The 27,870-nt window shown below is 43.6% G+C and overlaps 2 protein-coding genes across 6 annotated transcripts in view; one reads left to right on the top strand and one right to left on the bottom strand.

The window, feature by feature from the left end:
- The window catches only part of ext1c (exostoses (multiple) 1c), a 51,157-nt gene that overhangs the window by 10,827 nt on the left and 12,460 nt on the right, over positions 1-27,870 (top strand). Inside the window, exons 1-2 of one of the 4 annotated variants that reach the window (XM_086136313.1) lie at positions 3,882-4,046; positions 10,142-11,561. In XM_086136313.1, coding sequence (XP_085992439.1) covers positions 10,609-11,561 — 953 coding nt within the window. In that variant the 5' untranslated portion in view covers positions 3,882-4,046; positions 10,142-10,608. Of the gene's footprint in view, positions 1-3,881; positions 4,047-6,570; positions 7,117-10,141; positions 11,562-27,870 lie in introns of those variants that run through there. The other 3 variants (XM_086136316.1, XM_086136314.1, XM_086136315.1) reach the window with 3 other exon arrangements.
- On the bottom strand, positions 95-2,913 carry LOC147190875 (putative thiopurine S-methyltransferase). Of its 2 annotated transcripts, none has more exons than XM_086136769.1 (9): positions 2,681-2,913; positions 2,134-2,252; positions 1,858-1,950; positions 1,508-1,640; positions 1,164-1,216; positions 1,009-1,083; positions 692-777; positions 494-538; positions 95-400 (listed from the first exon to the last, which is right to left on the bottom strand). In XM_086136769.1, the coding sequence occupies exons 2-9, from the start codon at positions 2,238-2,240 to the stop codon at positions 282-284; spliced, it is 711 nt and encodes a 236-aa protein (XP_085992895.1). In that variant the 5' UTR covers positions 2,241-2,252; positions 2,681-2,913; the 3' UTR covers positions 95-281. The 2 variants fall into 2 exon arrangements, with proteins under 2 accessions (XP_085992895.1, XP_085992896.1); XM_086136770.1 differs by having other exon boundaries at positions 2,134-2,248.

The raw sequence follows: 27,870 nt of genomic DNA, 5'->3' as shown, positions 1-27,870 counted from the left end.
TCATAAGGCTTGTATTGGGTCTCATTTGTTGCGGGGCGGGGGCGGGGGGGGGGGTCTATCATGTGGCAAATGAGCACGTTACATACACAAGATATAGATGAGATAGACTTTATTCACATATCAACGTATTTGACTTGATGTGTACAGTGTTAACATGCCATATTGTATGCTGAAATAAGATACTTGATTTCCATGAAAAATAATACAATACTGATCAAGTATTTTATCGATCAATGCATTCATGGATTTTTTTTTTTAAATCATTGCTTATTCATCCATCTTTAACTAATCTTTGGAGTGATGAGATAAAGTTGCTCAATAAGGTAGTCTACGCCCCAAGCCAGGTGTCTGTTTTCAATGTTGTTCTGTGATTGGAGAAGCTCTACATTGCACTGTTTTCCTGGAGAGAAAAACAAAAATCATTTAGTACGGTCAGGACACATATTCATGCTGAACACATATATTCAATGATCAAAAGTTGATTCATACTCACCGAAAAGTCCAGGTACTTGCTCACCAGGTACAACAAAAGGAGGGCCTGAAAATTTGTTGGGAATATTTACTCAGTTTTACCAATACAAACTCTTACGAACGTGAAATCTTTGTTTCACTATAATAGATAAGATTTATTTTATTTTATGAACCAAAAATAAGGATGGCAGTAATTCAACTTTTAATAATGAAATGTTACCTTTATAAAGTTCAGGATTATACATCAATGTGGACAAAAGGTATTTGCAGTCCTGGGCCATCAAAGACATGATGAGAGACGCATATCTGTGGAATAGTGACAGAATGACTTCAACATCATGACTTTACGTCGAAAGCACTTTTTTTTTTTTTGGTACTGATGAACAGCTTATGAGAGAACATGTTGGTTGCGTTGCACCTACATATAGCAAAGCTAATATTAATAGTTTTGCACTAAGCGTAAAATGAGCGAACCATTGATCGTCATCCCGTACAAAGCCTTGAAATCAATCCTTTACTCTGAGTTTGAGACCTTACTTTTCTCTGTCTCTTGGGTTGATGGCCACGAGAGATCCTCTGTCCCAAATAGCCCCGAACTGACCTACAACTGAACTGTGACAAACAGGAAAGGGAGAGGGTCGGGGGGCATGAACAAAACATAAAAATCAACATTTTGTAAACACTGTACTTACCTAGACACGCTGTAGAGATCGCAGTTATACACGGAGATGTTTTTCTCGGAGTTCTGTGGAATAAAAGAGTGAGTGATTAGAATACAAGGACTATACAGTTATCACATGTAACACCCTACCGGTGAGGTGTTTATGTGCACGTGGTGCATTTGGAATGATGATGACGTGACTTCTCACGCTGATGTGCTCACCACTATGGAACTGTGTAAATCTAATCATGTGGTCTACAGTGCCCCCCCCCCCCCCCCCCAAGGATGCTCAGAAAATGGCCAGTGCTTCTATAAATCATGACATTAAAATGCCGTGTGATTTAATTTCCATTCAGACACCTAAAATTGACTTACCCTGAAAACTTTTACTCCAGGCATAGCAGGGACAGCTTCCTCACTGTATGTCATGTTGTTCTCCATAAAGAATTGTTGAATGGCTTTTTCGGCGATTTCCACTCCAACCACTGAATGCCCCATGTCTGCTAGCCTGGGATACACAAAGAAAAACAATATATTGTAGATCACGGCGATGAAATTTTATTTATGAGCTGGTCCAAAATTGTACTTCGGCAAATAGTTTCACATGTTTATGCTTGGTTCCTTGAAAAAAAGTACACAAAAAAAAGCAAGAGCGCCCGCAGCCAGCGGTTAGGTAACTCATGACTGAACACTTGCTTTTCGAAGACAAAATTAATTTTATTTACCACTTCATATCCACAGCTTTCCCACAGAGAGGAAAGAAGAAGCGAACTCCTGTTCGCCCAGCCAAAACTTTGTCAATATGACTTTCCAGCATCCTGCAAGAAGGAACCAAAACAATATATATATATATAAATATATATATATACTGTATATATTTTAACCAATCATTAAGCAATTCCAATTATGTGATGGAGAAAAAAAAAGAGTAATGTTTGTCTGGTTCATTCCTATAAACAGTCATTCCACAGATGAAGTATATAGGTAATTTGTAGTCTTACTCGTGTACTTGTGGCTTATGAAAGCCAATTCTGTTTTCCTCCCACCGTTGCTCCCATTCTTTGAGGTCAACGACCTGATCATCCTGAGTTTTCAGCATGTCGCTCATGTTGGATTCTATCTGCGTGACAAAGAGCAGATGATAACAGGTGTCCTTACACTCACGGGACACGTTAGTTACTCTGCACTATCTGATAGAGAATACAAGAACTGTATTAAAAAGGTGGTCCATAACTGAGGATTATCGATTTTATTGGCAGAATGTTGACAACTTTATTTTTAATTGTTGGATTGCATATTCAGATAGTTTAACCGAGGCTGCAGACAGTAGTCAAGTAAATACATTGTCACGCAATATTAAACATTAACATTGCCTGGTACAGCTAGTGCATGTTGGGGGGGAAAACTGAAAACAGACACGGTTACTATCAATTGTTAACTTTGCCTGTGATTGATGAATTTCAAGGAGACCAGAGCCCAACAATGTGTGATGTTTTCTTGATCGTAGAGAATTTCTATTGTACATTAACACGTGCATTATACACTTACCCGGTACCGGTAAGTACGCAAGAGTATCGTTGTATTTCCTAGTAGAGAGCTGTGGAATATTTATTTCACAAGCGCTGAGTCGTTGGAAGTGTGATTCAGAAAAAAGGAACCCTGCGGCGTTACGCCGATTTTGGGCTGTTGGTCATTTTCGTAGTCGTGCTGCAATCATAAGAGCAACGTAACGAAAGACCCCAGAAAAAATATATATTTCAGCTTTTCCTTCTGGTTTGGGAGGAGCCTGCTGCTAAGTTCAAAAATATTGGAAATTCGGCTTTCGACACAGCTTGAGCAACCCAACCCACCTCAGTGATGGTCGGTCTCAAGATTGAAGTCGACTGTAAATGGAAACGCGCGATTAGCCATGAATTTGGACATTTAACATTTATTGTTACAAAACAACAACAACAAAAAAAGGGAAACATGCATCTTGATTCCAGTGTAGCTTTGTAGAACCGTAACGACGTACTTAGGTCGCAGTGTTTTGTGTGTGTGTGTGTTTGCGGGGGGCGGGGGGGGTAACTCGAACCATTATTTAGGACGTTGACGATATTTAACTGTACAGTACTGTTTTACATACAACAGCCTCCTTCGGGTTTAGGTCGTTGCATTCTCTGAGTTCACCGCTAAATGGCACTAAAATTCTACACATTGGATATTGAAATTGTCCTCACAAATCACCACTGGGATGGTCGATATTTTTTAATTGCACTTAAACTTGGTTGCACTTTCTCCTGGTGGATCCATTCGAACCTCGCGGACGCGTCAAGCATCAACAAAACTTTGCACTAGGTCTTACGCTGCGCTTTACTACGCGAGTATAGGCCTAATATTGATATGCAATGATATGCAGGATAAACAGTAACAATGAAATTTTGAGGACAGTAAATTGATTTCTGTGGGGGGGGGGACATGTACAAACTGAGTTCTTGCACTAAATGTTGTTTTAATTGCACATTTTAAAATAGCAATTTGGTCAGAATTGTGGCCCATTACAACATTTAAATCGCCCATCCCTGCAATAGGCATTATTCTTTATTAACAGGCTCCTCTTTAACACTTCGCTTCTCGTGCGTAATTGGGTCAGAGAACCAACAGTACCGGGTCGCAGTGTATGCAAACGTTTTTTTTTCTTTTCTTCTTGACTGTACAGTCAAGACGTCGGAGGAGCGTCTGGACCAATCACGGACGCCCGGGGGCGGGTCTCCAAAGGCTACCGTAGTGGATGTGGAAAATGGATCATTTCAAGCTCATCTTCTCCATTCATATCGCGACGAAGGGACCCGCGTTCGTTTGTTGAATTCGTTGTCAAATGTTCGGACGTGGCGTAAAAAGGAAAATGACGCACTAGAGCTCGGCTGGCTACCCGGTAAGATCCGCGCGTGTTGGAGGAAGTGGGATCTCGTGTGTGTTTGTGTGCGTGAGATGTCTGTTGTCAATGTGTTGATGTTTGGATGCTGTGCCGTGTGGATCGATCTAAATTGTGTCCCTTTTAAAATGATTCTCCGTGACAAGTTTTACAGCGTTAGTCTGGTTGGTTGTCTTGTCTGTTTGAAAATCATTCCCATCCCTTTCCCACGCGCGTATCCATTGTCGGCACACTGCAATGGGCATCATAAGATTGAACTGCAAAGTGTATCAACCAAAACCTCAGTCATCAAAACAACGTATTGTTTGCGGCAGCATCCCGAAATACAACAACGCACCCGCCCAGTATTATGTCCGCTTCTTCCTCAACTCAAGTACAACACCGTGCTCTCTTGATTTGCATTCATGCAGGTAACTGCTGTTATGGACTCCCAAGGTGCTCAAATGGAAGAGGTGGATACGGGCTTACTATTGTAGCTTCTGTTTGAACACAGGAAGCATTTCGGCTGGAATCCTGTCTAGTATTATTGACGTTTTGGAGCATGATGCAGCTATATAATTGGTTCTGTGGAGGTTCTTCCGAACTGGACCCGCTACTGCCACCTGATCTCAAGTACCATGTCACATATTTTCAACATCATGTTGCTCGGAGAACCAGACCCGAATTGATCTGTTTTACGCGAGGCACTACGTGGATTGAAAACAAAAATAACAAATATTCAAGATATCTTTTAAGTCTGTGTGTCATCTGCCTTTTGCCTAGTCGGCGGGGAGAGACTCCAGCTCCCGAACAGGGTAAGCCACAGGTGTCAAAGTCAAGGCCCGGGGGGCATATCTGGCCCGACACACCCTTTTATGTGGCTCGCAAAAGCCACTGAAGCCTGTCAAGTTCCATGATGCTTGCTGAAGTCTGAACCAAAACTTCAAATTGTCATATGTAATCCGCAATAACAGTCATTATGATTGACTTCTGATTGTAAAAATAGTTATTGATCAATTAATTGTGTATGTAATATGTGGAGGGAATTAAACACTTACATGGTTTCCCAAAATTCATAACGTCCCTCCAAGGGAAACCGTAACTACAATGTGGCCCGCGACAATAACGAGTTTGACACCGCTGGGGTAAGCGATACATAAAATATATGGATGGACCATATTTTTTTTTGGAGCAGCAGACATTGTGGAAAATTATAGCGACACACATGATTTTCACTTGTAAGTAGGGCCGCGACGAACACTGATTATAATAATCGATTAATCTGGTGATTATTTTGATTAATCGATGAATTAGATGTTAAAGTAATGTCAATCATTTTGGATTGCATCTCATTAAATTGCGTCGGTGTACCTAATGTTGTGTCTGGTGAGTATCTGGACTCTCTAATTCTGCATAGGTGTGTGAGACCTGTGGAGTTGAACCCTTTCATCGGCCAATAATGATAACCTGTAACCTGATAACATGATAAGCTGTCCACTGTAGTTTAACCGCTGTCCCTCAAAGGGTTAAAGTGTCACATTATTTGGAATTCTGCATCATCAAGTAAAGGGAGTACTGTATAGTAAAGGGAGGAGCATAAAATACCCGCATTTTATTCAGTTTGAAAATCCCAGAGCCACACACACACACACACACACACACACACACACACACACACACACACACACAGTATGGCGTAATTAGATTTGGCAATGAATTACAACTCACCTGTTGTGCTTTTTAGATGAGCAAAGACTTTCCTGGAATAAATAGTTGCAGTAAAAGGTGCTCTCGTGGGAAGGCGGATCCTGACAGCTGGCGCGCGCCCATTTTTCTCTGATTGATGAGATGTCTCTTTGGATACGACAACTCTTCATCTTAATGGGGATTTCACATCCACCTGATGTTTTGTAACACGCCATCCCTCGTGGAAAAAAGGAAGCTCCCAAATGTGTCCCGACATGGACGACGCTCACCATTTAAAAATTGCAGAAACAAATCCTTCCATTGCTTTACGCAGCAGCGTTTCCGATGTATGATTTTGATCCTTCTATTTGAACCCTTTCAGGGACAGCGGTAACGACAGTGGGCCGCTTAGCGTGTTATCAGTATTCACACCGCGTCTTGACTCTGTACCGATGTCAAAGTCTGATTGTTTGTAGCTCGATGAGATGAGTTGCATGTTTAGTAAACTCTGCTTTGAGCCGCCGCGTGTCTATTCTCGGCTTTAAAATTTCGGCGTATGCTCAGAGACGATTGCCAGGGTCAGGCCTGCTCCACCGCGATACAGGCGTACCGCCTAGTTTCTCGCTTTCATCCTTCGAGATTGTTTTTTTTTTTTCCCGCCCATCCTAGACGTCGTGTTAATTACCCCTCGTGGCGTTGAAGTGGAACAAATTGTTGCGATTTAATTCATCAACCTCGGCTTGTAATTAGAGGCACAATCGGGGGGGGGGGCCGTTGTGTTGCAGCATGACGACATAAACATCAGAATTTTTCAGGGGCTCTCGACTACAAACCTATAGGGCGTGAGTATAGTTCATATTTCTAAGAAGTCAGAATTAAGGAGAATATCAAGTTTGTGAACCGTTTTTAACCCAAAAGCTAAAAAACTAAAATTGCTAATGAACTGCATGTGTTACTTGTTCTGTTTATGATGTCCAGTGTCTTAAAGTCTAGCGAGGCAAATTGCTTCTGAAGAGAGACCCATAGAAAGAAAGTTTCTGTGCCACGTGGTGCAACTCGGTCATCTTTCGGAATACTTTTGATCTTACTTGTGACACATTCTATGCAGCATATACTGTACATAGGCTACCAATTTGGGCACCTCTGCAATTACTCAGTCCAGTTAGCCTCTAGTTCCCCCGCGCAACTGTCACATCTGCAGCCTTTAATCTTCGAGTTTAATTTTAACCGGGCCTCGCTCGCCACAAGATTTGTGTTTTGCTTTTTTTCTTTTTCAGTACACCTCATTTCACAGAAGTAATACGTCGGGCAGATCTCAGCCAGTACAAACATAGGGCCAGATGTGTGATTACATCGAGATTTGGACACGCAAAGTCACCTAAACGCCTGCTGTGATTTAACAATGGTATGAGTCATGCTGGGGTTTTTTTGGGTTTTTTTTTGGTGTAACCGCATCAAATTTAGCCATTGCCGCGGTTGGCTTCCATTGCTCACCTGGCAGTGGGTGTCAAACATGTTTTCAAGACGGGCCACATCGTTGTCATGATTGCGCTCAGGGGGCGCGGAGTAGAACGGTGGAATTAACGGTCCACTAAAAATCACAGTTACCTTGGTTTTTAGATTTGGTTCACATTGGGTACAATATATTTTTTTTCTCATCAAACGAACCAGCGTGAATTATGATGCAATAAAAATATAATCTGGTTTAAATAGTTTAGTCGGATTTTTTTCGAACATATGGGGGGCGGGGCATCATGTTTACAAGCCAAACGCTGGGCAGAACTGTATTAGGTCACAGACTCGGCATGTGTCGAGAGCGTGAGGCCATTCCATTCTTGTCGCTTGCCTGACGTTTCAGCGCCCCAATAATGGCCCCGTCGTAATAAAATACTGGCCCTGCTTTCTGTCGAGCCATCTCACCTTTTCCTCATTATCTCAATGAGCAACTCGGTGCCGGCTGTGGTCAGAAACAAAGAACACAAAAGAAGCCTGAAAAAAGAATAAGATGGTTCTGCCCAATCGCAATCGGGGGAGGGAAAAAAAATCGTGGCCCTGAAGGTCGAGATTAAAAGGAGAGGTTGAATCTACCACCGGTGAAATATTCCTCGTGTGCTGCGCTGTCGCTATTCTCCATCCACGTAACATGAAGCCAAGGAGCAACAAACACGTTAAGTTTGTGGCCTGCATATTGCGCATGAATCATTTGAATGTCTTATTGGGATTCATTGTACGACGAAACGCATCGTCGCTGCCCATTCGCTCACCTCCCCTTGAACCTCTTCTTTCCACCTTCACGCCTCTGCGCAATTTATTGAGCCTTGTGGCTTGTCCTCCAGTGGTTGTCGCCGCCATAATGGTCCGTGATTGATGTGTGACCTACAGACCCCTGCCACGAGAGCCACTCAGCTACTCGTGGGCATCCGTAAGCGCATCTGTCCTTGGACCGCTGAGGAACTCACTCGGAGCCGTTTTCACTTCTCCCTCTATGCTTTTTTTAATTTTCTCTTTGCCCATTTAATAGTATGATTGAGAATGTGTGTTTGACGTTGTTGGTGACAGATTGAAGCAAAGCGGCTCACCTGTGTGTCAGGTTTGAGTTGTCGTGAGATGCCAAGCATGGGAAAATGGATAAAATCAATGAGAAATCAATGCTTACATTCAGCAATTGTGAATTGTTGACAAATATGTCACGGCTCGCCAACTGTTACCTGATAATGGGAAAAAAAAATTCAATTGTCAGTCAGATAAAATCTCTGTCGGGTGTTTGGGTAGCGCATGCGTACGCACCCAGAAATACACCACTTGAGAATATATTTTCATTCCAACTTGCCAAATTGAACGCCACACCCAACTTCAACTTCAAAGGAGCTAAACACAGTGTTTTGTTTGACTCGTTTTTATGCTTCGGCAAATGTGGAACTGCAGCAGCTGAAAATATATCGCAAATGACAGCTATGCCAAAGCCGTAACTGCGTTTGAAAGATCAGAGAACAGAGGGACAATTTTCTGTTCAATGCACGTGTATAATATACATGAATTTACGGTCCAGTATACCAGTTGATCGCCCATCCGTAGTTTCTGAGCACGAGTTTTCCAAAGTCACTTATGGAAGCAAATTACCGTATTTTCCGTACTACAAGGCGCACCAAAAAGCATTCGGTTTTTTCAAAAGCCGACAGTGCGTCTTATGATCCGATGTGCCTTATACTGTATGTGGATCAATACTCTCATTTCTTGGACTTAGTATTTTAAATGTTCTGTCAAGCGCTTTGTTACAGCTGCAGCGGTTGTGAAGGCTCAATATTAATCAAGCCGTATTGTATTGTATTCCTTTAGCATAGCTCCATCTAGTGGAGGCATAATGCAACCGCAGCCACTATTGTAGCTTCTATTCTATGTGCCTTAAAATGTGCTGTGCCTCATATATAAAATGGTTTTAAAATAGGCCATTCATTGAAGGTGCGCCTTATACCCCGAAGCGCCTTATAGTGCGGAAAATACGGTACGTGGCGAATGTAATATCACTTTCAATTTCCTTTTGTCTCCCTTTTCAACCAAACCCGCCCCTAAAATGGATCATACAGTTAACATACCCAGAGTGCTCACAGCCGTTGTTGGCAATAGCTGTCTCATTCATATCAGACAAGGTATTATTTATCCAAGTTCCTCGCACCGTGTGGCCGCCATTACTTCTTGGCTTGAGTAATGAGGAATGGGAATGAGTGGTGGAGGACGTGGGCAGGTGAGTCCTGAAAGCTGCCTTTGTGTGTCAGCTGGCAGCAGGAACACTATCCTCTACTGTGAAGCCCCCCCAACCCTCCCGCCCCAAACACACACACACAGAAACACACACTGTATGTATAGAGTACAGGGCACCGACAAAAAAATGTGAACCGTTAAGAATTTCACAGAAAAGCAGAAGCGAATAGAGTACTCCTTCTTTTCACTCCTATTTCCATTGAAACTGCTCAAGACCCTTTTTTCCGCCCCACTCTACCTCAACTCCAATCGGTGTCATGGTGCGCGGTAGTTAATCCAGTATTCTAAAGCAGAAACGGGGAGAAAATAACAATGAGATACTGACTGCGCATTCCACACGGGTGTTTACATCTGTATCTGTCCATCTCTTCTGGTTTGACCCAAGCAGTGGACTTCGGACGTCGGAGAAAACCCAAAGAACCAACACAGGATGGCCAGACCTGACATTTGAAACCCTTAAACCGAGAAATATGCGAGGCGGACATATTAACCACAAGTCTGGGGAAAATTGGAAATCTCCTGTGGACGAAGTCGAAACCTCCTCTTGATTGTTTAGTTTCATTCGACAGAATTTGAGTTTCTGTTACTCAAATAAGAAGGTGTCTGTTGGGTTGAGGAGTGGCGACCCGCTGTGTACTGATCTGTATTCTTGTTTGTTTGCTTCTCCATAGGAGGGGCCTGCCGACAGCAGTTGCGCCAGGCACCATGAGGCAGCAAGCTTGGCCGGAGAGAGTGAAGAAATCACCCTTCGTTCCCATCGAGCAGGCTGCGCCGGGGAAGAAACGCACGCGGCATCGGCAGGAGCGCCGCATTCCTCAATCGAGACGGCTGAGCACTGGCATCTGAGCGCTGACGACAAAATGGGGTGGGGGGGAAGACATTCCGAGGCTGACTGAGCGGAGACAATAATTTGGTTCTGTGTCCTCCTAAATGGCAAAGTGGACTAGGCCACACTTGGAGGAGACGGTAATGTCCTTGTCGACACATTGCCCTCCTTTAGAAGCTCCTTGTTAGAAGTCACTAGGCCGGCTCGCACCCCTGTGAGGCTTCAAAGCTGAGGGGCAAAGGGGAGGAAAAAAAAGGACAAGTGAGCGAGAGACCCGAGGAGGAAAAAAAAAATAGACTGCGGCAGGCCCCCATGCAGGCGCGGAAGAAATATGTTCTGCTGGGCTTGTGTACATTCTGCTGGCTGGTTCTCTTTTACTTCGGTAGGGGAGTCCAGCTACCTGTACGTCTGCTCCGGATGCTGACAGGCCAGCAGGGTGAGGTCATGCGACCCTGGCCCAACTGGACCGACCGGGCCTTCCTGCCCTGCTATGCTCACCTGAACGAGCTCCAGACAGACCCCGGGACGTCCGAGTCGCCCCGGCAGCGGCGACAGGCGTGGTCTGTTATCTACAAGGACAGCCACTGCCGCATGGAGACCTGCTTTGACTTTTCCCGCTGTCGGCGTCGAGGAAGAGAAGGGTTCCGGGTGTACGTTTATCCATCGGAGAAAAACGACCGCATCTCCGAAAGCTACAAAAAAATCCTGACGTCGATCGCCGAGTCACGATACTACACGTCCGATCCGCGTGAGGCGTGTTTGTTTGTGCTCGGGATCGACACCCTGGACAGAGACCAGCTGTCAGGACAGTTTGTGCCCAACGTGGATGAACGCATTCGGGGTTACCCTCTTTGGAACGACGGGCGCAATCACCTGATCTTTAATCTTTACTCGGGCACTTGGCCCAACTACACAGAGGATCTGGGTTTCAACATCGGCCAGGCCATCTTAGCCAGAGCCAGCCTCAACACGGAACATTTCAGGCCCGGTTTTGACATCTCCATCCCGCTCTTTTCAAAGGACCACCCGCAGAAGGGTGGAGAACGAGGCTGGTTGGTCCGGAACGCCACCCCGCCGCGGAGGAAGTACCTGCTGATGTTCAAAGGGAAGCGCTACCTGACGGGCATCGGCTCGGACACCCGAAACGCTCTCCATCACATCCACAATGGGAAGGACATTGTGTCGCTCACGACATGCCGCCACGGGAAGGACTGGGAAAAGCATAAAGACGCCCGTTGTGATCATGACAACCTGGAATATGAAAGGTAAGAACAAGCGGGCCGGGGCCAAGGTTGATTCACGGTCAATTTCTCAGTCGTAAACACTTTCATGGCTCGTTACAAAAACTTCGGGTATCCTTATTTTTTTTTATCAGTATGTCCACTGCGATGACTTGGAACTTCTCCCCCAATTATAGCCCAAGTGTTTCTGCATTATTAATTCAACAGAGTGCTAATGACAGAGGTGATAGACAGATGATAAAAGACAACACTTTAGGACACGCCATCTGTTCTCGGCTACGCTCTCAACTTAAACCGAGCAATAAAACCAGAGTGCTGACAGCACTGCTCATTAGAAAGTCTGCGCCTTGCTTTTTTTTCCGTTTAGAGACGGATGCGGAGTCCCTGAGATGGTACAAAATGACTCTATTAAGGAGTTGGAGATTGAGAGTTTTGCGTGGAATCAACTTTCCAGCAAGTTTGTGTTAGAAATTGGCAAAAACGAAACAGAAGGGAGGCGTACCACCGTTCCGTTAGCCCTAGTCACGTCGCGCAGTGTCCACTGTAGCTCCAACTGCGTCGCTCTCCCATGCTGAAACTGATCTATTCAAATGTCTCTTGACATGCCGGTGTTTGACGGATTAGACGTTCAGCATAATTGGTGCAGCCGTTTAAACTACCGGGACTTGCTCTCTGCTGTTCTCTTCCAAAAACACCATGCAGAGGCCATTTGAAAATTCGCCATACGGATTTAGCGCGCAAATACAACTCACCCTGAAACGGTAAATCGGTGTCTCCGACTGCACCGCTCCTTTCGACTTGTTTACATTGGAAGGGTGGTCGGCGGCAAAACGATGAAATTGCTTCAAGCGCAATGAATGAGCTCATTTATTCCACCCCGCAGTGGCGTTTTGGGGAGGAAGCAGGATAGGAGGACAACGGGGGGAGTTGTGGCCGTCTCGTGTGGCGTTGGGAGTCAAAAGCGTTAATGGCGGAAGGTCGATGCGGCATGAAGGAAAGTCCGAAATATCTACTGGCTTTCTTTTCGCCGCTCATTTGCGATCATCATCATGAAACAAAGTGGAAGGCTGTTGAGGGGCAAAGGGAGGTAAAAGTTATTCCGCAATTGATTGACAGTGAGGTATTCCAAATGCGTTAGGTCACTAGTGTGTCGATGGAAGCATTACCTTTGAGGGTACCGAACCATTTTTCCTTAACTCATTCAGTACCAGCCAATTCTGGAGCAAGTCTGAAAAGACGTTTAAAAACGTCTTTGGGAGTGAATGAGTGAAGGGTACCACAATGTCCTTTTTTTAAGAGTCTACGAGCTATTTCTTCTTTCTTCTACCAATCGGCTATCTCTCAAAAACAAAACAAATGAACAACTACAACAACAACCCTGACATGCTTATATATGTTATTCTTGCCCCAGTTTTTGTGCAAGTGTCACACTTAATGAGGCTCTTAGAAGGTGGTACCAGGTTAATGAGCGGATACATCTGCTCCGCCGCAGGATTAGCCTGAAGGGACCCGGGACAAGACTGTCAACAGTGGGGAAGTGGGAGCAAGTGGGAAGGAGATAAATTCGAGGTAGGACGTGGTACCAAAGGCAGAAAGGGAACAAGTCGTTACATAAAGATATCACGAGGGGAAAAATAAAAGTAAGATTTTTCCTCCAGCAACTTTAAGTAAATGCAAGAATGAGTCGGAGGTTGACAAAAAGTGAGACCTGTGGTTAAAAACAGGAATGGGAGGAGAAGGGAGAATTTGAAACACGGCCTAGTTTTCTTCACTTTGGAGGTTTCTCGAAAAAAAAGGGAAGAAAAGGATACGTTGTACAGTGAATGCAAATGAGCACAGGGTGGTGGGGTGGCGGTACTGATTGAGATACCCCCCAAAAATGGAATTTGCAACAGACAAAACCTCACAGCACCACCAACATAAAGATCACAACATTTAAAATACTACAATGCTCAGACACAAGCCACGCAGCATTCCGGCTTTGAATTCTAGTTCTGAACCGCCGCTATAAAGCAAACGGCGAGAGAGAGAGAGAATTCACCGCAATGAAAATGTTATGGATCTTGAAGGTCCTCTGCCATCGGTTGGTTCCAACTTTTGAGTTCTACTCATTACGGCTAATCAACGGGGATTGTACACGACTGCCTAAGGCAGTTTTGTGAATCGTTGACTCCAATTTTATGATGACATGGATCGTTTATACACTCCCTGCTCTAGTAACTACAGCTGGGTCCAAAAAAAAAAAAATATTTGTTTTTGTCGTACTGTGTGCATGATAGCTTGTTGAATGCTTGAAATGAAATGAGCTAACAGAATAGCGCCAGTCTACGTCAGCCACCGATCGCGTATCATGTATATAAGAAAGCGGGAATTGCTCCGGGGCTCTTACACTTGTGTGGATAACGACCTAATGGGTGTCCATTGAGGGTCCTAATCGAGCCCTCCATCAACCTTGGCTAACGCTGGCGGGATCATAGCAGGAAAGGTCTGTGGCAACCTTGCTTGCTGTTGTCCGGGCCAAGTGGAGCGGAAAGGCTTTGACGATGACAATGCAGTTCACGGGAGGAGGAGGAGGAGGAGGAGGAGGAAGAAGGCAGGGAAGGAGCAAGACGTGTCTAATTGCTTCTGCACTTAAGGAACAGGAACTCAGTGTCCTGTTTTCACTTTGTTCGTATCATCGGATGGCATCTGCTTGAACCTTTGACCCCCATCGCCATTTGCGCTTATGTAAACATGGCTCACCGATGCGGAAAGCAAATATGTGTACGACAAACGTGTGACATTTCGGTTTAAATTTGAGATAAATGAAATGGTATTGCTCATAGAGAAATTTCATGATTAGCATTTTTGGCTACGTTAACAATTCAGGTGGTTTGGTAACAAGAAAATGCTGAAAGTATATCTCTTATTTATTACATATGAGAATTAAAAATGTTGGCAGACATTTTAGAAAGGATCATGGAAGTTGACATGTTTGAGCTGCTTTCGCGGGCCACATAAAATGATGTGGCGGGCCAGATCTGGCCCCGGGCCTTGAGTTTGACACCTGTGCACTAAAGGTTTGAATTAATATTTTTTTACTGATAGTTTCATAGTTTTTCTTTTTAAAAAAATCATCAAATGCAGAATGAGGCACAATGATCGCCGTAATACTGTATCGTCATTCTAATCCCAATCGCTGAAAGGTTCAAAGATACTCACTAATGTATGCTGCACTAATCGGATTTACGATACAGACAAAGGTTTTAATAACCCTGTGATGTATTAGGGTTAAACTGGTATTTAAACCAACTCTAACTCTCGAATGTTTAACTAGAGTATTCGATAGCCTCGTCGTGTTGTTACATTCCTTTGGGCATATTTAGACATCCTGAGTGAAACAACAACAAAAATGTGCTCTGGTTACCCCTTGATGAGACAACAAAATATTTGTAATCTTTTTCTTGAAGCTACATGTTTTTGTTTTTGTTTTTTCGGTCAGGCATCGAAAAGCGCATGCGAAGCTCCAATTACTGCAAAGTACTGTTGTGATGGTCACTTATATGAACAAATTCACCGCGCGCCCCCCATCCAGAGTAACCTTTTTTGTTCGGTCGTAATGTGCGCTTTCAGGTATGGCGGATTGACACTTCGCCCTTTGCTTCCCTTCAGTAACACTTTGAAAAGCCTAAATTGTCTATGAAAGACACTTTGCTGAATTCTGACCTGACATTTGTGTTATACGAGCAGCATCTCTTTTGAGTACTCCAATCAATAAGATAGTCGATTTATTAAAAGGGAATACGGTACACGGAAAAATATGATTGCCTGAGACGGCCTCTGGCTTTGAACCAAAGGGTCTGAGATCTGAATCCCTGAGACCCCGAGTAGCCCTGCAGTCCAGATATCCTGGACTTGAGCAGACAGAGCTCCCGTTCACTCCTTACTGTGGTCCATTTCCTTCAATCGGAACAGCTAGCCCGTATTTAACGTACCTCTATATACGTATGTAAACAAAACATACGTATATGCTGGGGGGGTGAGCCCAACATCAACAAACACGGCAGACGACGTGTGCCAGAAGTTAGGCGCTCTTATATTCTGCACACAACTGAAGAATTCGCCGCACGCCATGAATTACTCATGAGGTTCACTGTTGAACTTTAATTTAATGATAGCTGCACTGGGAGCGCTCGGCACTCCTCTCCCGTCTCCTTCTTCGTCACCTTTGATGAATGAGAAGCAAGTTGTGAGCGAAGCCAAAAAAAAAAAACGTCGCCGTAGTTGCTCTCAGAGCGGCTTTCAGTTATAGGACACAGCCCACGAAACCGCCGTCGCACCTCGCGGTGAGTGATGCACTTCCTTGACAGGTGGCCAACGACACCAAACAAGCCAGTTTGCGAGCGAGTTTGTCTGGATGCTGCTTAGGGTGTGGGACTCGAAGTGACTCGATCAGGTTCCAAGGTGTGTGCCAAATGGCTCCTCGCTGTCGCTATCTCTTCCTGTCATTTGTTTGGCAAAATTTTAGAGCCAGGTTGGAGTTCATCTGCGACTCACTGGTTAATAATCAGGGCTATGTGCGCTAGTAAATTTTGCAGGGCCAACCAGTCTGTCATTATTAAGTCAAACATCATTCCAAGCAGAACCAAACTGTAGTCATCACGTCGCCATTGTCATTTTAACTTCTGTAAAGTTTATTACTATTTTCGTGGGTCACATCGTGGTCGTTATTTTAAATGTGCTTCCGCTACATTATAGCTAGTCACCGCCCAATTTGATTATTATAGTACATTCACCTAAAACGGCAGCAGCATTTCTTGTGCTACGTTGTGGATTCAGCTGCATCAGACTGCACTCGTTGAGCATCTCCTCCCTCACAAGACCCACGCAAGCACTCACCCCGTGTCACACTGCATCATGCTTCTCCAATAGGGTGGAGGCTAATCGGAGGCGCCCCGTTGACAGCGTTATGGTCAATCTATATTCCGTTTCTGCAATTTCACCTCCCCCACTGGAGTCCGACGAACTCCAGGGAATCCGTGGAACCAAGAAATGTCTCGTGATCTATTAGAAAGCCCCCACAAAAAGATATCCATGCTGCGACTGGCCTTTTCTGTCTGTATATGGTCATTTAAAAAATAATAATACCGTATTGGCCCGAATACAAGATTATAAGACGACCCCCCTCTTTTTTAAGACTCAAGTTTGAAAAAAGACTTTTTGAACACCAAATTAATTTTTATACAGAAAATAATTACAGTACAGCTGAAACAAATTATTCTAACAATATATTTGAGAGAAAAAGCATGTTATTTTCCTCATTCAAATCTTAATATCTGAACATTTAAATATGTAAACTAAAGTGCAATCACATTCGTAAATGAATGGCTTCGGGTTTTTGAAATGTAAATTACATCGTAACTTCTCAGCTGCCGGTTAACCTGGCCGATCTTCGACCCACTTTTCTCTAGATTGTCGCTACGTTTCTCCATTTTCTGTTTCTATATATTTTCTTCTCTTTTCCTTCTTACCGCTATTTTTTATTTTTCTTCCTCGTGCTACCGCTATTTTTATTTTTATTCTTCGTGACAGGGGTTCACTTTGGCCTTGGTAGTCAAGTTCAGCATTCGCTTCAATGCTATCTGGCGCCATCTAGCATTGTGAATGGGTATAATGTTTAGACCCCTAATATAAGACGACCCCCACTTTTTCAGTCTTATTTCAATGCAAAAAACACCGTCTTATATTCGGGCCAATACGGTACAATCTTTTGTTGTATCGCTAGTTTTTGTTCAGTTGTTAGTTCATGTGGCACCATATAGCTAACGGAGTGTTAAAGCGACACACCCACACGAGACTAATAAACACCGCGAGTAAACGCGCCTATATTTTTCTTCAACGTCGCGGCATCTGTTTGTATAACAGCAGCAGATGGGCCAGAGAAGGTTTGAAATTTTATCGCCTATATACGTACGGATCTATAAGTGTTCTCTCCGCGCCGCATTGCTTTCCAAGGTTAATGTGATGACGAGTAGACTTGCGGTGGTTTATTGATCCCAGTGGAAAAATTCTGGTAACTAAGAAGCTATCGTAGAACGAGTGCACTCAGTTTCGGGTCTAATATCTTGCGGAGTGACCGAGCGGTAGCTCTGCAGTGCTCTTCATTCATAAATAAAGGAGCCAGCACTCAGGAAGAAAGAGAGCTTCGAGTTTGGAAACTTGTTAACAATTAATTATTGACTGTTGCTCTTTTTTTGTTTGTTTATTGTTTTTCTCCGTAGCCGCATATTAGCAACTGACTTTTCAACATTATACAGACATGAAGGACTGGATGTGGGTTTTTTTTTGGGGGGGGGGGCAATTTATATTTATTTTTTTTCAAATCAGCTTCCAACCATCTTTGTCGTCATGTATTTTATATACATCATACAGACGCTGTATTTTTTGAATGCGGTCAAACGGCATATTTGGCTAAATCAGCTGACCCCGTCGGCCTTTTTATCTTTAAAATAGATAAATAAATACTGACTGGTCTTAATTCGCGGTGTGCTCATTCAGACGAAAGCATTTGTCATCCCTGTGAGGCCGCTACGTTGGAATACTAATGTGGGTTTTTTTTTAGGGTGATGATGAGCTGGAAGCTCGTGTTTGCCGCAGTCCTGTTTGGTTTCGAGATCTCACTGGAAGAAAAAAAAAAAAGAGAAAGTGTGTTTGAGGCAGATACAAATGATCATCAACGTCTCTCTTTCCACCTCCTCCCTCTTGTTTGCGGTAATGCATCATTGATCTCTGCTGGGAAAAGATATTGTTAATTCACTGACTTCTGACTCCACCTTCTGCCCCGTCCGAAGCTCTTGACTTGATTCATCTGCTCGCCGACTGACTTCCCCGAAGCGCTACCTGACGATTCGCGTCAAGCGTTGCTAACGACAGCAGCAATTTAAAAAAAGAAAAAAATTTGAGTAGTAAGTGTCAAAGTGGATATGTTACATTAGTAAAGTCGTGAAACCGGTTTTCCTTAGTCTCGCCAGACATCAGATTAGCATGAGCAAGCATTAGCTTATTTGTAAACATCTAAAAAGTACACAATCTGGCATCTTTACCCCACTTTTATGCCATATCTGTGAACTGTTTAATGTTGTTGAGGTTACGAAATGTCATTGGATGAAAACTAACTTTGTGGTAGGATTGTCTTTCCTTAGTCTCACCAAGCATCAGCTTCTGCTTCTCCGTAAGCATCTAAAAAGTACACAAAATGGCATCTGTTACTATCACTTTTATGCGATAGCTGGTGACTGTTTAATGTTATTGAGGTTACGAGATTTAAATGGGTGAAACAAACTTTGCAATTGGCTTGTCTTTCTTCGCAGTGGCATGTTTTTGTGTGAGTCCATGCGTGGGTCCATGTGGCAAGGTAAAAAAAAACAACCAAAAAAAAGAGTATTCATGGTCCCTGCCATTTATGTAAAGCCGCATACAAATCTTTTTCTCCCTCGGCTCTTTCATTTTGCAAGTGGTGCATTCTTTCTTCCTCTTTGCTCGCATCAGTTTTTTTTTTGTATGTCATGCGCTATACATAAAAATAACAATTTGCATGACTTCTGACATGTGCATAATAAGCACAATGTCAATCACTGTTTTTTTTTTATGACATCTTCCTTATCTGGCTTCCCCAGATGTGCGCGAGGGATGAGAAACTTGAGTGAGGAAGTATTTTGTTCTACTTTTGGCTCCAGTCTCTTTTCTTTTCACCCCCCGACCCCCCAAAGGCGGCACTGATTCTCTTCGCCTTTTTGGTGTAACGCAGAGCGATCGGGCAGTTCCCCGCTTGCCAGTAAACTGGTCGGAGCTAATTAACTCAGCTGCCATTTTCTGAGGCGGAATTAGACTGACTTCAATCTCCCGTTCTCGTCTTCGCTTTCTCCCAAAGAGCTTTTGGGGATGCGCCTTTTAGACAAGCACCAAGCGAGCCCACACGGCTCAAAACCAGACCCCGCTGCTCAGTTCTGACATCAAATACCTGGCCTTATCCGGCTTTGGCAGCCAACAGACATCACCCACCCATAGGATATTGAAAGCTGGGCTTAATTGAGTGACAAAGCACAGTAATTTCATTGGAAACAATTGGGGGGGGGGGGGATCCGAGATATGTCAGCTCTCTGAGGATGGGATTGGTTTCAAGACAGCTGGGAAGGAATTTAAATTGTGATGCATACAAATCTGCCTTTACCATTCATTCATGAAAGCGTGGAAGCTCTTGTGCGGTGTATCGTGATTTTTGGTCATTTTTGGGTGTTCTTGTCGTGCTGGCTGGTTGCGTCTGGTCTCACAGCCAATTGCATTTCGAGCCATGTTAGCTTGAGAGCCACTGGAAAGGGATTTTGTTATTGTATCCTTGGTGGCAGACTCATTCAATCGCTTAGTCGCTGTCACGTAGCGTGGTGGTGGTGGACCCCAAAAAGCAGATAAGAGGGTGGAGCAGGGTGAACTTAACGAGTTGTAGTTGAACTTGACGAGTAACAAACCAAAACCATGGCTGTGGCAAAAAACTAACAGGAACAAAAAAACATGGCAGCAGCAAGGAGGATCAAACAAACATGACAGTAGCCAACAGCACAATGACGCTGGGAGTCCTTTTAAAGCACTAATTACATAATGACCAACCGGTGTGCAGCTGCAGTGAGAACCCTACAGTGCCACCTGTTGGTCAAACAGAATCATGACAGTCACGGCCAAGCCAAACAACTATATTTACCCCCCCCCCCCCCCACCCCCCACCCCAAAAAAATTCTCTTTAGGTGCCACCTCTGACATTTCCCACCCCGAGGCAACCAACTACTGAACGTTATCTGTGGTTATACAAGTCATCCGAGAGCCGACGAAAACGACAATAATGATTTGTTTATCCATTGTTTCGGTTGATTTGCAACACTGGATGGCCGAGCGAGCCTCTGAGTCATTATTTCTTCTCTGATGCCTATCCTCATTTTTGTCCTAATGATGGATCCATGCAAGAGTGCGTATGGGCGGTGTCACTGAGGACATGCTAATACAGAAGAAAAAAAAAAAACAATAAAAATATGTCGACCCTCAACCCCCTTGAGATGCACCATACGGCCGATGATTGTGTCGCTGCAGGAAGATGCTCCCTCTCAGCTCCGCGTCTAATTAACTTTCCGCTCCATTATCGCTGTGTTTATGTTACACGCGTGTGGGAGTGTCGGGCACGCGGGCTGGGGTGGCCGATTCATTGTGCCGCTTTCACGAAATTATTTCAGCACAGTTAAACTGTTGTCTTAGTGTCGAAGCGGGAGGTGGTGAGGGGGGAAAAAAATTGGGACTGTTGGTTCTGGGGTGGCGAGTTATTGCTGAGCTATAAACGTTAATCTCACAGTGACGGTGCAGAGAATCTCACATGAAAGCAAGCTTTTGTTTGTTTGTTCAGTAATATACAGAGCAGCAACCTCACCGCCATTTTTTTTTTTTTTTTTTTTTTTTTTTTTACTCCTGAGTCTTCATCCCATCAGACTTTTGCATCTCCCGCTACAGAAGAAGCGTCATTCCGTTTCCATTCCAACACTTCATTAAACCTTTTGCCAGTTAGTCATTCATAATGCAAATCGCTAACGTTCAGGCTATCTTCCAAACTTCTATCTCAGCTTCCCGAGTGATTTATTTATTTTTTTCTCCCCACTCAACTTTGCCCTACTCCACTTAATGCCACCCTCGTTCTGTGAAGGATTATCTGCAGACATCCGAGCTCCCGCGCTCGATTTTTACCTCCGAATAAAGACACGTAAAAAAAAAAAAAAAGTGATTCAGACGCTGCCAAGTGATCACTGATTAGAGGCCAGCATTTGACTTGCAGTGTGACCTTTTTAGCCATGCCCCCCCCCCCCCCCAGCCCTCTGGCATATTGTATTGAATTGAATTAGCAACGTCTGCGTGCACCCCCTCAAAATAAATTGACTCGCATGACCATTGTAAGTACGTCATTCAAAACCACGCAGGGAATCCTTTTGCTCGCCGACAATAGAGAACACGAGGCCAAATGTAAAGGTGTTTTTGTGGCGCTGGTTCATGGTTATTGTTTTACAGCAAAAGTTATCGGATCGTCAAGTCTCAACAGTGGTCTTGAAACTGAGATTGAAAACACTGAAGGCAAATGTCTGCGGTTGACAGCAGGTCTGTGTGGGAAAAAAACGAGATAATTCATTCTGTGAGTAGCTCACGCCTCTGCATATATTTTTTTTTTCCTGAAAGGATGACAGCTGGAAGACAAGTTCCTCGTTCAAGGATGTGCAGAAATGATGCAAATTCTGAAACAATGTGTTTACATCAGCATCGTGTCCAATACGTACTTTTTGATGGATGTCTGGATTCTTATTCACCTTTTCAGGGACAGCGGTTACTACGGTGGACAGCTTATCAGGTTATCATGATTTGTGCATGAAAGGGTTAAACTGCCCCTAATACGTCGACAGCCGGAGATAATTACAAAGTACGCCATGGGAACTTTTCCTTTGGGAATGGATGTTCCTCGACGGAATTTCGTCAGGCAGCCGTATAGTTGTTTGTTATTGTGCTTGTTTACCAGCCTCCGAGCCGTCCAGCCAGCAGACTCTCAATGGAATGTTCTGGAGAGGCATCTGGAGTGAGTCCAAGTCCTCCACAGTGCAGCCACTGTCTCGATGTCTCAGTGCGCTGAGTGCTACTCAAGCTGCGGATGGCCAGTGTGCATGAATGTATGTATAGCGTGTCGACACCCTTGAGGGGGAAAGGGAAAAAAAAAAAAAAATCCAATTCAAGTGTAATGTTAATGTTTTGCCTTTTAACCCTTTCAGGGACAGCGGTTGATACAGTGGACAGATTGTCATGTTATCAGGTCACAGGGTGCACGAAAGGGTTAAATCTGAAAGAAGTCGTTTCGAGACGGAGCTTTTCCGATAAAGTAGGCCATTGATATCTCGACATGCGAGGTTATGTAGCCCACTGCACTTTCCGGAGAAGATAAATGGAACTGAAGCGCATAGTGGTGCTATTTTGAGAGATGCTAAACTGGAATTGAGAACGTATGTTTGTCATCGCGCACCAGCCTCAAATAAGTTGGGCGGGCTCACCTTTTCTTGTTCTCGAAGGAGACAAAACGCTTGCGACCATTTAAGAGTCAAATCAAGTGAATTCTTGTTTTGTTTTTTAAATGGCAGCTTTTTAGAATGTATTTAACATTGGTGTGTTCATAAATATGATTGGAGCGCTTTAGATTGTCTCCGTTCAGCGATAGTGTTTCATTGACGCATTAACAAGTAAACGGACAGATTGGCGACAGAACAAATTCAGTACATTTGAGGTATATGGACCATTTAATAATTAAAATGATGACCAACGGAACTGAATTGGTGACCATTATCTAAAAACATTTGGGACACTTGTATGCAAGTCGTAATTCCGGTTTTTTTTCTTCATTGGATTGCAAGAAACTATTTTCTAGTGCCTCTGCCATTCGCAGCAGTCTACGCGACTAATCATAATCCAAATAATTATTCTTTTTCTCCTACTATTTTGTTAGATTTTGCGAGCGGTGCAAAAAACAAAAGTAAATCGTGTTTTTAACATGTAAAAAGCAGACAAAGCTTCTGCTGTTTGTGTGCAGTAATTATCTGCAAAACGAACCTGCAACTGAATCCGAGTCATAAGATGTGTAAAGTGAGCACGGTGTGGAAAGGCTGTTTTGTTGTGAGCTCAAGATGGAAACTTCACTCGACCGTCAAAGTTCCCTGTGTGCTTGAGAGCAGCTACTGTAAATCGTCTGTGCATTAGTGATGGGAATTCCGGCTCTTTTTAGAGAGCCGTTTCTTTTGGCTCGGCTCACTAAAAAGAGCTTTCGGCTCCCAAATGGCTCCTCAGTTTTTTTGTTGCTTAATTAAATTAATTTACTACCAAAAATAATGTAAAGTTATGTGTAAAATGAATTACGAATGTAAAAAATATACAGTATATCAAATATTTATTATTTATATGGCTTTATTTCCATTCTTCTGAACATACTCAACATGGAGTACAACATGGAGTGCTACAAAAAATAAATGGCAAAGTAGAAGAACAAAGACCCATCTCAAAGCAAGGTCAACAAAAAGTTCCAATCTCTGATTGTTGTATATTTAGAAGCTTTTAACTATTTACAGTAAAACAACATAAGTGAGCTTTGATTACCACACAACAAATTATGAATTAAAATTTGATATTGGATATTTTAACCTTGCACAGTCTACACGCTGCCTTTGAACTATCAATTAAGTTGAAATGAGTCCAAATTTCACTGCATTTCCTATCCATTTTCTCGCCTTTCCACTTTCCACCGTGTTGTTTTTTCTCTGTAGCGCTATCGAGCTCTCTCTCGTCTCCCTGTCTCTCCTGTTCGCGTGCTGCTCACAGTGTGTGCGTGTGCGTGTATATAACCCTCCTCTCCCTCTTCTACCACGGATCTTAACCAATCACGTGCGGCTTTAACCGAAGGAGGGGGGGGGGGGGGGAACGGGAGAAAAAAAAAGTCGGCTCCTATTAGGAGCCGGCTCCCGTCGATCACTTCAAAGAGCCGGCTTTAAGAGCCGGTTCGTTCGCGAACGACACATCAGTAATACACACGCACGCACGCACACACACACACACACACACAAAAAGGTAGACCACATGGAACCTGCTGTCAGCTTCCGAAAGCACATGCATACTGTGTAGAGTACATCTTCATCCCAGTGGACGGAAGCCTGTCAATTATTTATGTGCTGCATGTCCACTCGAGTGAAGATGGTTGGCTGGTGAAAGAGCTTTTTGTGGAGGAAGTTTTTGAAGGAGGTGAAATGCCAGAAAACGTCAGCTCGAATTTTTTTTTTTATTAATTGACAATAACCAATTCCAAGCCGCACCGCCATTGAGTGATTCCAGAAAGCTTTTCTGAAGAAGAAAAGCTCTCCACTCAGAAAAACTCAGCACTCTTTGCTCCCGCCGCCACTTCCACATTTCCCCCTTTTTCCTCCATCGCTGAACATTTTGAATAGACTCCTGTTACCGCACTGTAATTTATCTCTCTCTTCTCTCGCCTTTTTACTCTGTAATTCGCCGTGCCCTTCGGCTGTCTTCAGGGTTGAATGATTCCTTGTTTACGACCCTTGCAAAAAAAGAAAGAAAAAAAAAAAGACATCTGTTATCTGCCCACCTTGGGTTGTCTCTTTGACAGTTGCTCATCCGCCTCCTTCTCTGCTCCACTTGTCTGCACACATCTGCAGCCATTCTGCTCCAGACTGACTTCGGCCCGCTTAAAATATCCTTCGCGGCTGAATGAGGTTACCGCAAGCTCATTTTTGGCTCGGACGTCCAATCGTTCTAAATCGATAGTCATTTGGGATGAGAAAACCAAAAATTGAAATTGTTCTTCAGTGATGCTTGTGCGGTTTACAGACGCATACCAGAAAGTCTTGCCTTGGATATTTTGGCTAACAAATGATCCCGTCAACACGATTTAATATGGATCTGGTCGTTATTTACGGATTGAGGCAACAGGAAGAGGAACAAAAGTCATGTTTCGTTACAGAGAGGACCGAAAATATGTCCAGTAAGAGGCTGGCAGCGGTCACTACAGTGGACAGCCTATCATGGTATCATAATTGGTGCATGAAATGGTTAAACTAGAGGGGGGGGGGGTGGAATTAGCCTGGGAGTATTGTGCTTTTCAACACTTGGAACACACATTGGCTCCATATGACTTTGTCGCCTTTTTCGTCGCAGGCCTTTGTGTGAGCCCGAAAGAAAGGTTCAACTCAATTGACTGACGGCCACAGACGCGCACACATTCTCCAATGATCCAGCAGTCTCTGTCAACCTTTCCCACCCGTTGGACTTCAAAAGACGCCGCGGCGCGGCAAGCCATACCTATTGTCGGCCCCACCTGCGTTTGGGTGGTCCAACCGCCGCTGCTATTAGCGCAGCTGCTTGTCTATACGTCGCGGTTATTTGCTCAGAGCTTTTTAACAGCAGCGCTATTCCTCTGATGTCTTGTTTGTTTGTTCTGTTTCGCTCCGACGCATCCCGGCGGCGCTTGAACGTACCAGATTTTTTTTTGGGGGGGGGGGGGTTCCGCTGTTCCGAAGGATGTGCTGCTCACATAGTGGATTTTTTTTTTTTTACTGTCGAAGATTTTAGTACACTGCTCCACAAAACTATGAGTGGGAGTCGGAACTTGTCATTGATATGTAAGTTGAAGCTAAACGGCATCTTTTTTTTTTTTTTTAATCTCACCCATATACCATTTTAAGACATGTTCATTGCTCCTTTCACCTTATAGCCGCCCTTGTTTCCGTCCCCTCTACTTTCCATCTTATCTTATTTCATAAATTATGGAAGAAAGTAAGAGAAGACTCCCACTTCAGAGTCCCCTTCAGACATTGGGTAAAGCATCCAGTCGAAACGGGAAATGAAAGCGAGATTTTGGCTTGTGTGCCTGCTGTGAGTGAGTGAGAGGGGGTAGGAGGGGTGGTAAAAAGATGGAAAAGTGAGTCCAGAGTCGACGCCTTGCCCTGCATTTATAGGCAGAAAACCTGACTTGAGATCAGTCACCCTTGACTTGCAAGCAGATGCAACGTGTATGCTGGATATGTATATATCTATATCTATATACAGTATCTATATAGATATATATAGATAGATTTGTTTTTCTCGTGTGGACTTTTTGTCGAAACCCGAAGCTATTCGATTTTTAGATGGAGCAGTACTTTTCTCCCTTTCATAATTTTGCTGCCTTAAATTGGGAATTTCTCCTATTTTGAGACAAATAAAGGGTTTCTTGTCTTTTCTTATGTTTACGTGCTCGAAGTTGGTAAACATTTTGTCAACGCTAACATTTTTAAGTGTCGGTCGTTTGGCGCTTTGTGTCTTTTGTCTCTTCATTTAGGTTGGCCTATTTTTCATAGCGATTTTTTTATTTATTTTTTGTCTTCCAACCTCGCCAAATGTCCTCAATCATCGCCTTTCTATCTCCTAAATATTCCAAACGCCTCTTGCCTTCTTTCTTCCATTGTCAAAAGAGCTGCAAATGGCTTGATGGCTGCCGTGGCCCATCTTGGTGTGCCGGCCGTGCTTTTAGCCTAATGGAGAGACAGCTGTGCTCCCATTTCTATATATATAACTAAACGACACCGCATGATGAGGCTTGTCGCACCCACTCAACAGCCATTCCATGGGGCGCACCCGTTGTATTAATATGCGCACTATTTCAGTTATATAAAAAATAAAAGAATAAAATCAGAATAATCTTCCAGCTTTCCGTCCTTGTTTTTTAGGGCCTGCGCTCAGAATATTTTGTTTATGCAGTGTGTAATCACATTGGATGAACACTCAAAAAGGGTTTTAAAGTGAAAATAAATCTACGTTAAATAGATTTGGCAACAAAAAATAAATAATAAAGCACTCTCATAAGCCTAGCTGGAACTACTTAGGAGTACAGTATTTACTGTTGCTGTAATCTGCATAATGCTCCCAAATTTGGCAGCAAATGGATGCTGGGATGCGCTTTCAAATCTGACGTGTATGTGAACATTTTTTGAGGCAAAACAAAACTTTTTCAAGGTGCTCTTTTGTGTGTGTATGTGTTTGCGTGTGCCGTATATTCCGCACAATAAATGCATCCAACATCTTACATGCATATTTGCGTTTAGCCGGCGGCTCTTGCGTGCATGTGTGCGAGTTTGCTTGTGCGAGCGCTGGATTGAGGTATAAGTAACAGTGTTAAGGGATGAGCCGGTTGCGGGGTCGTATCTTTTCAGATTAGAGAGCTTAGTCCCTTCGCTCGCCGTGTAATTAATGGGAGTCGTCGGGAGAGAGGCCGATCAAGACAAAGAGGCAAAGAACAAGAGGATGGGCTCAGCCGAGGAGGGATTGTGTGCATGAACAGGGATATGGGAGGGGATGATTGTCTGTGCAAGTTGCAGAGGTGTGGCCAAACGTAAACCGTCAAGAGAATGCAGCCAATCAGGCCCAAAGTCCAGCGAAACCGTTTCAATATTCACCGTGTCATACGTAATTGACTTTTTAGTGCATTGGAATCAATATTCATGTTGTTCGGATACCGTACAGCATTTTTGGGAACACAAAAGAGACAAGGTGATACGATACAATGCTACGTGAGTGCACGTGTTCACGGGTTGTAATAGTTTAGCATTTTTTTGTTGTCTGTAGTGTTTTGATTTTTGTTTTCTGTTTTAATTATTTTTTTTAGTGCAAGTTTGGTAGTTTTTTTTTTCCAGGGTTGGGGTAATATGCATTGTTTTATTTTACTATTAGTTATAGTATTAGTTTTAGTATT

The sequence above is a fragment of the Hippocampus guttulatus genome, chromosome 18 (assembly GCF_054856545.1).
Source record: "Hippocampus guttulatus isolate MCC_2025c chromosome 18, RoL_Hgut_1.0, whole genome shotgun sequence".
In the NCBI taxonomy this organism is placed as follows: domain Eukaryota; kingdom Metazoa; phylum Chordata; class Actinopteri; order Syngnathiformes; family Syngnathidae; genus Hippocampus; species Hippocampus guttulatus.
The sequence above is the reverse complement of the archived record's forward strand: the minus strand, read 5'-3'. Positions and strand labels throughout refer to the sequence as shown.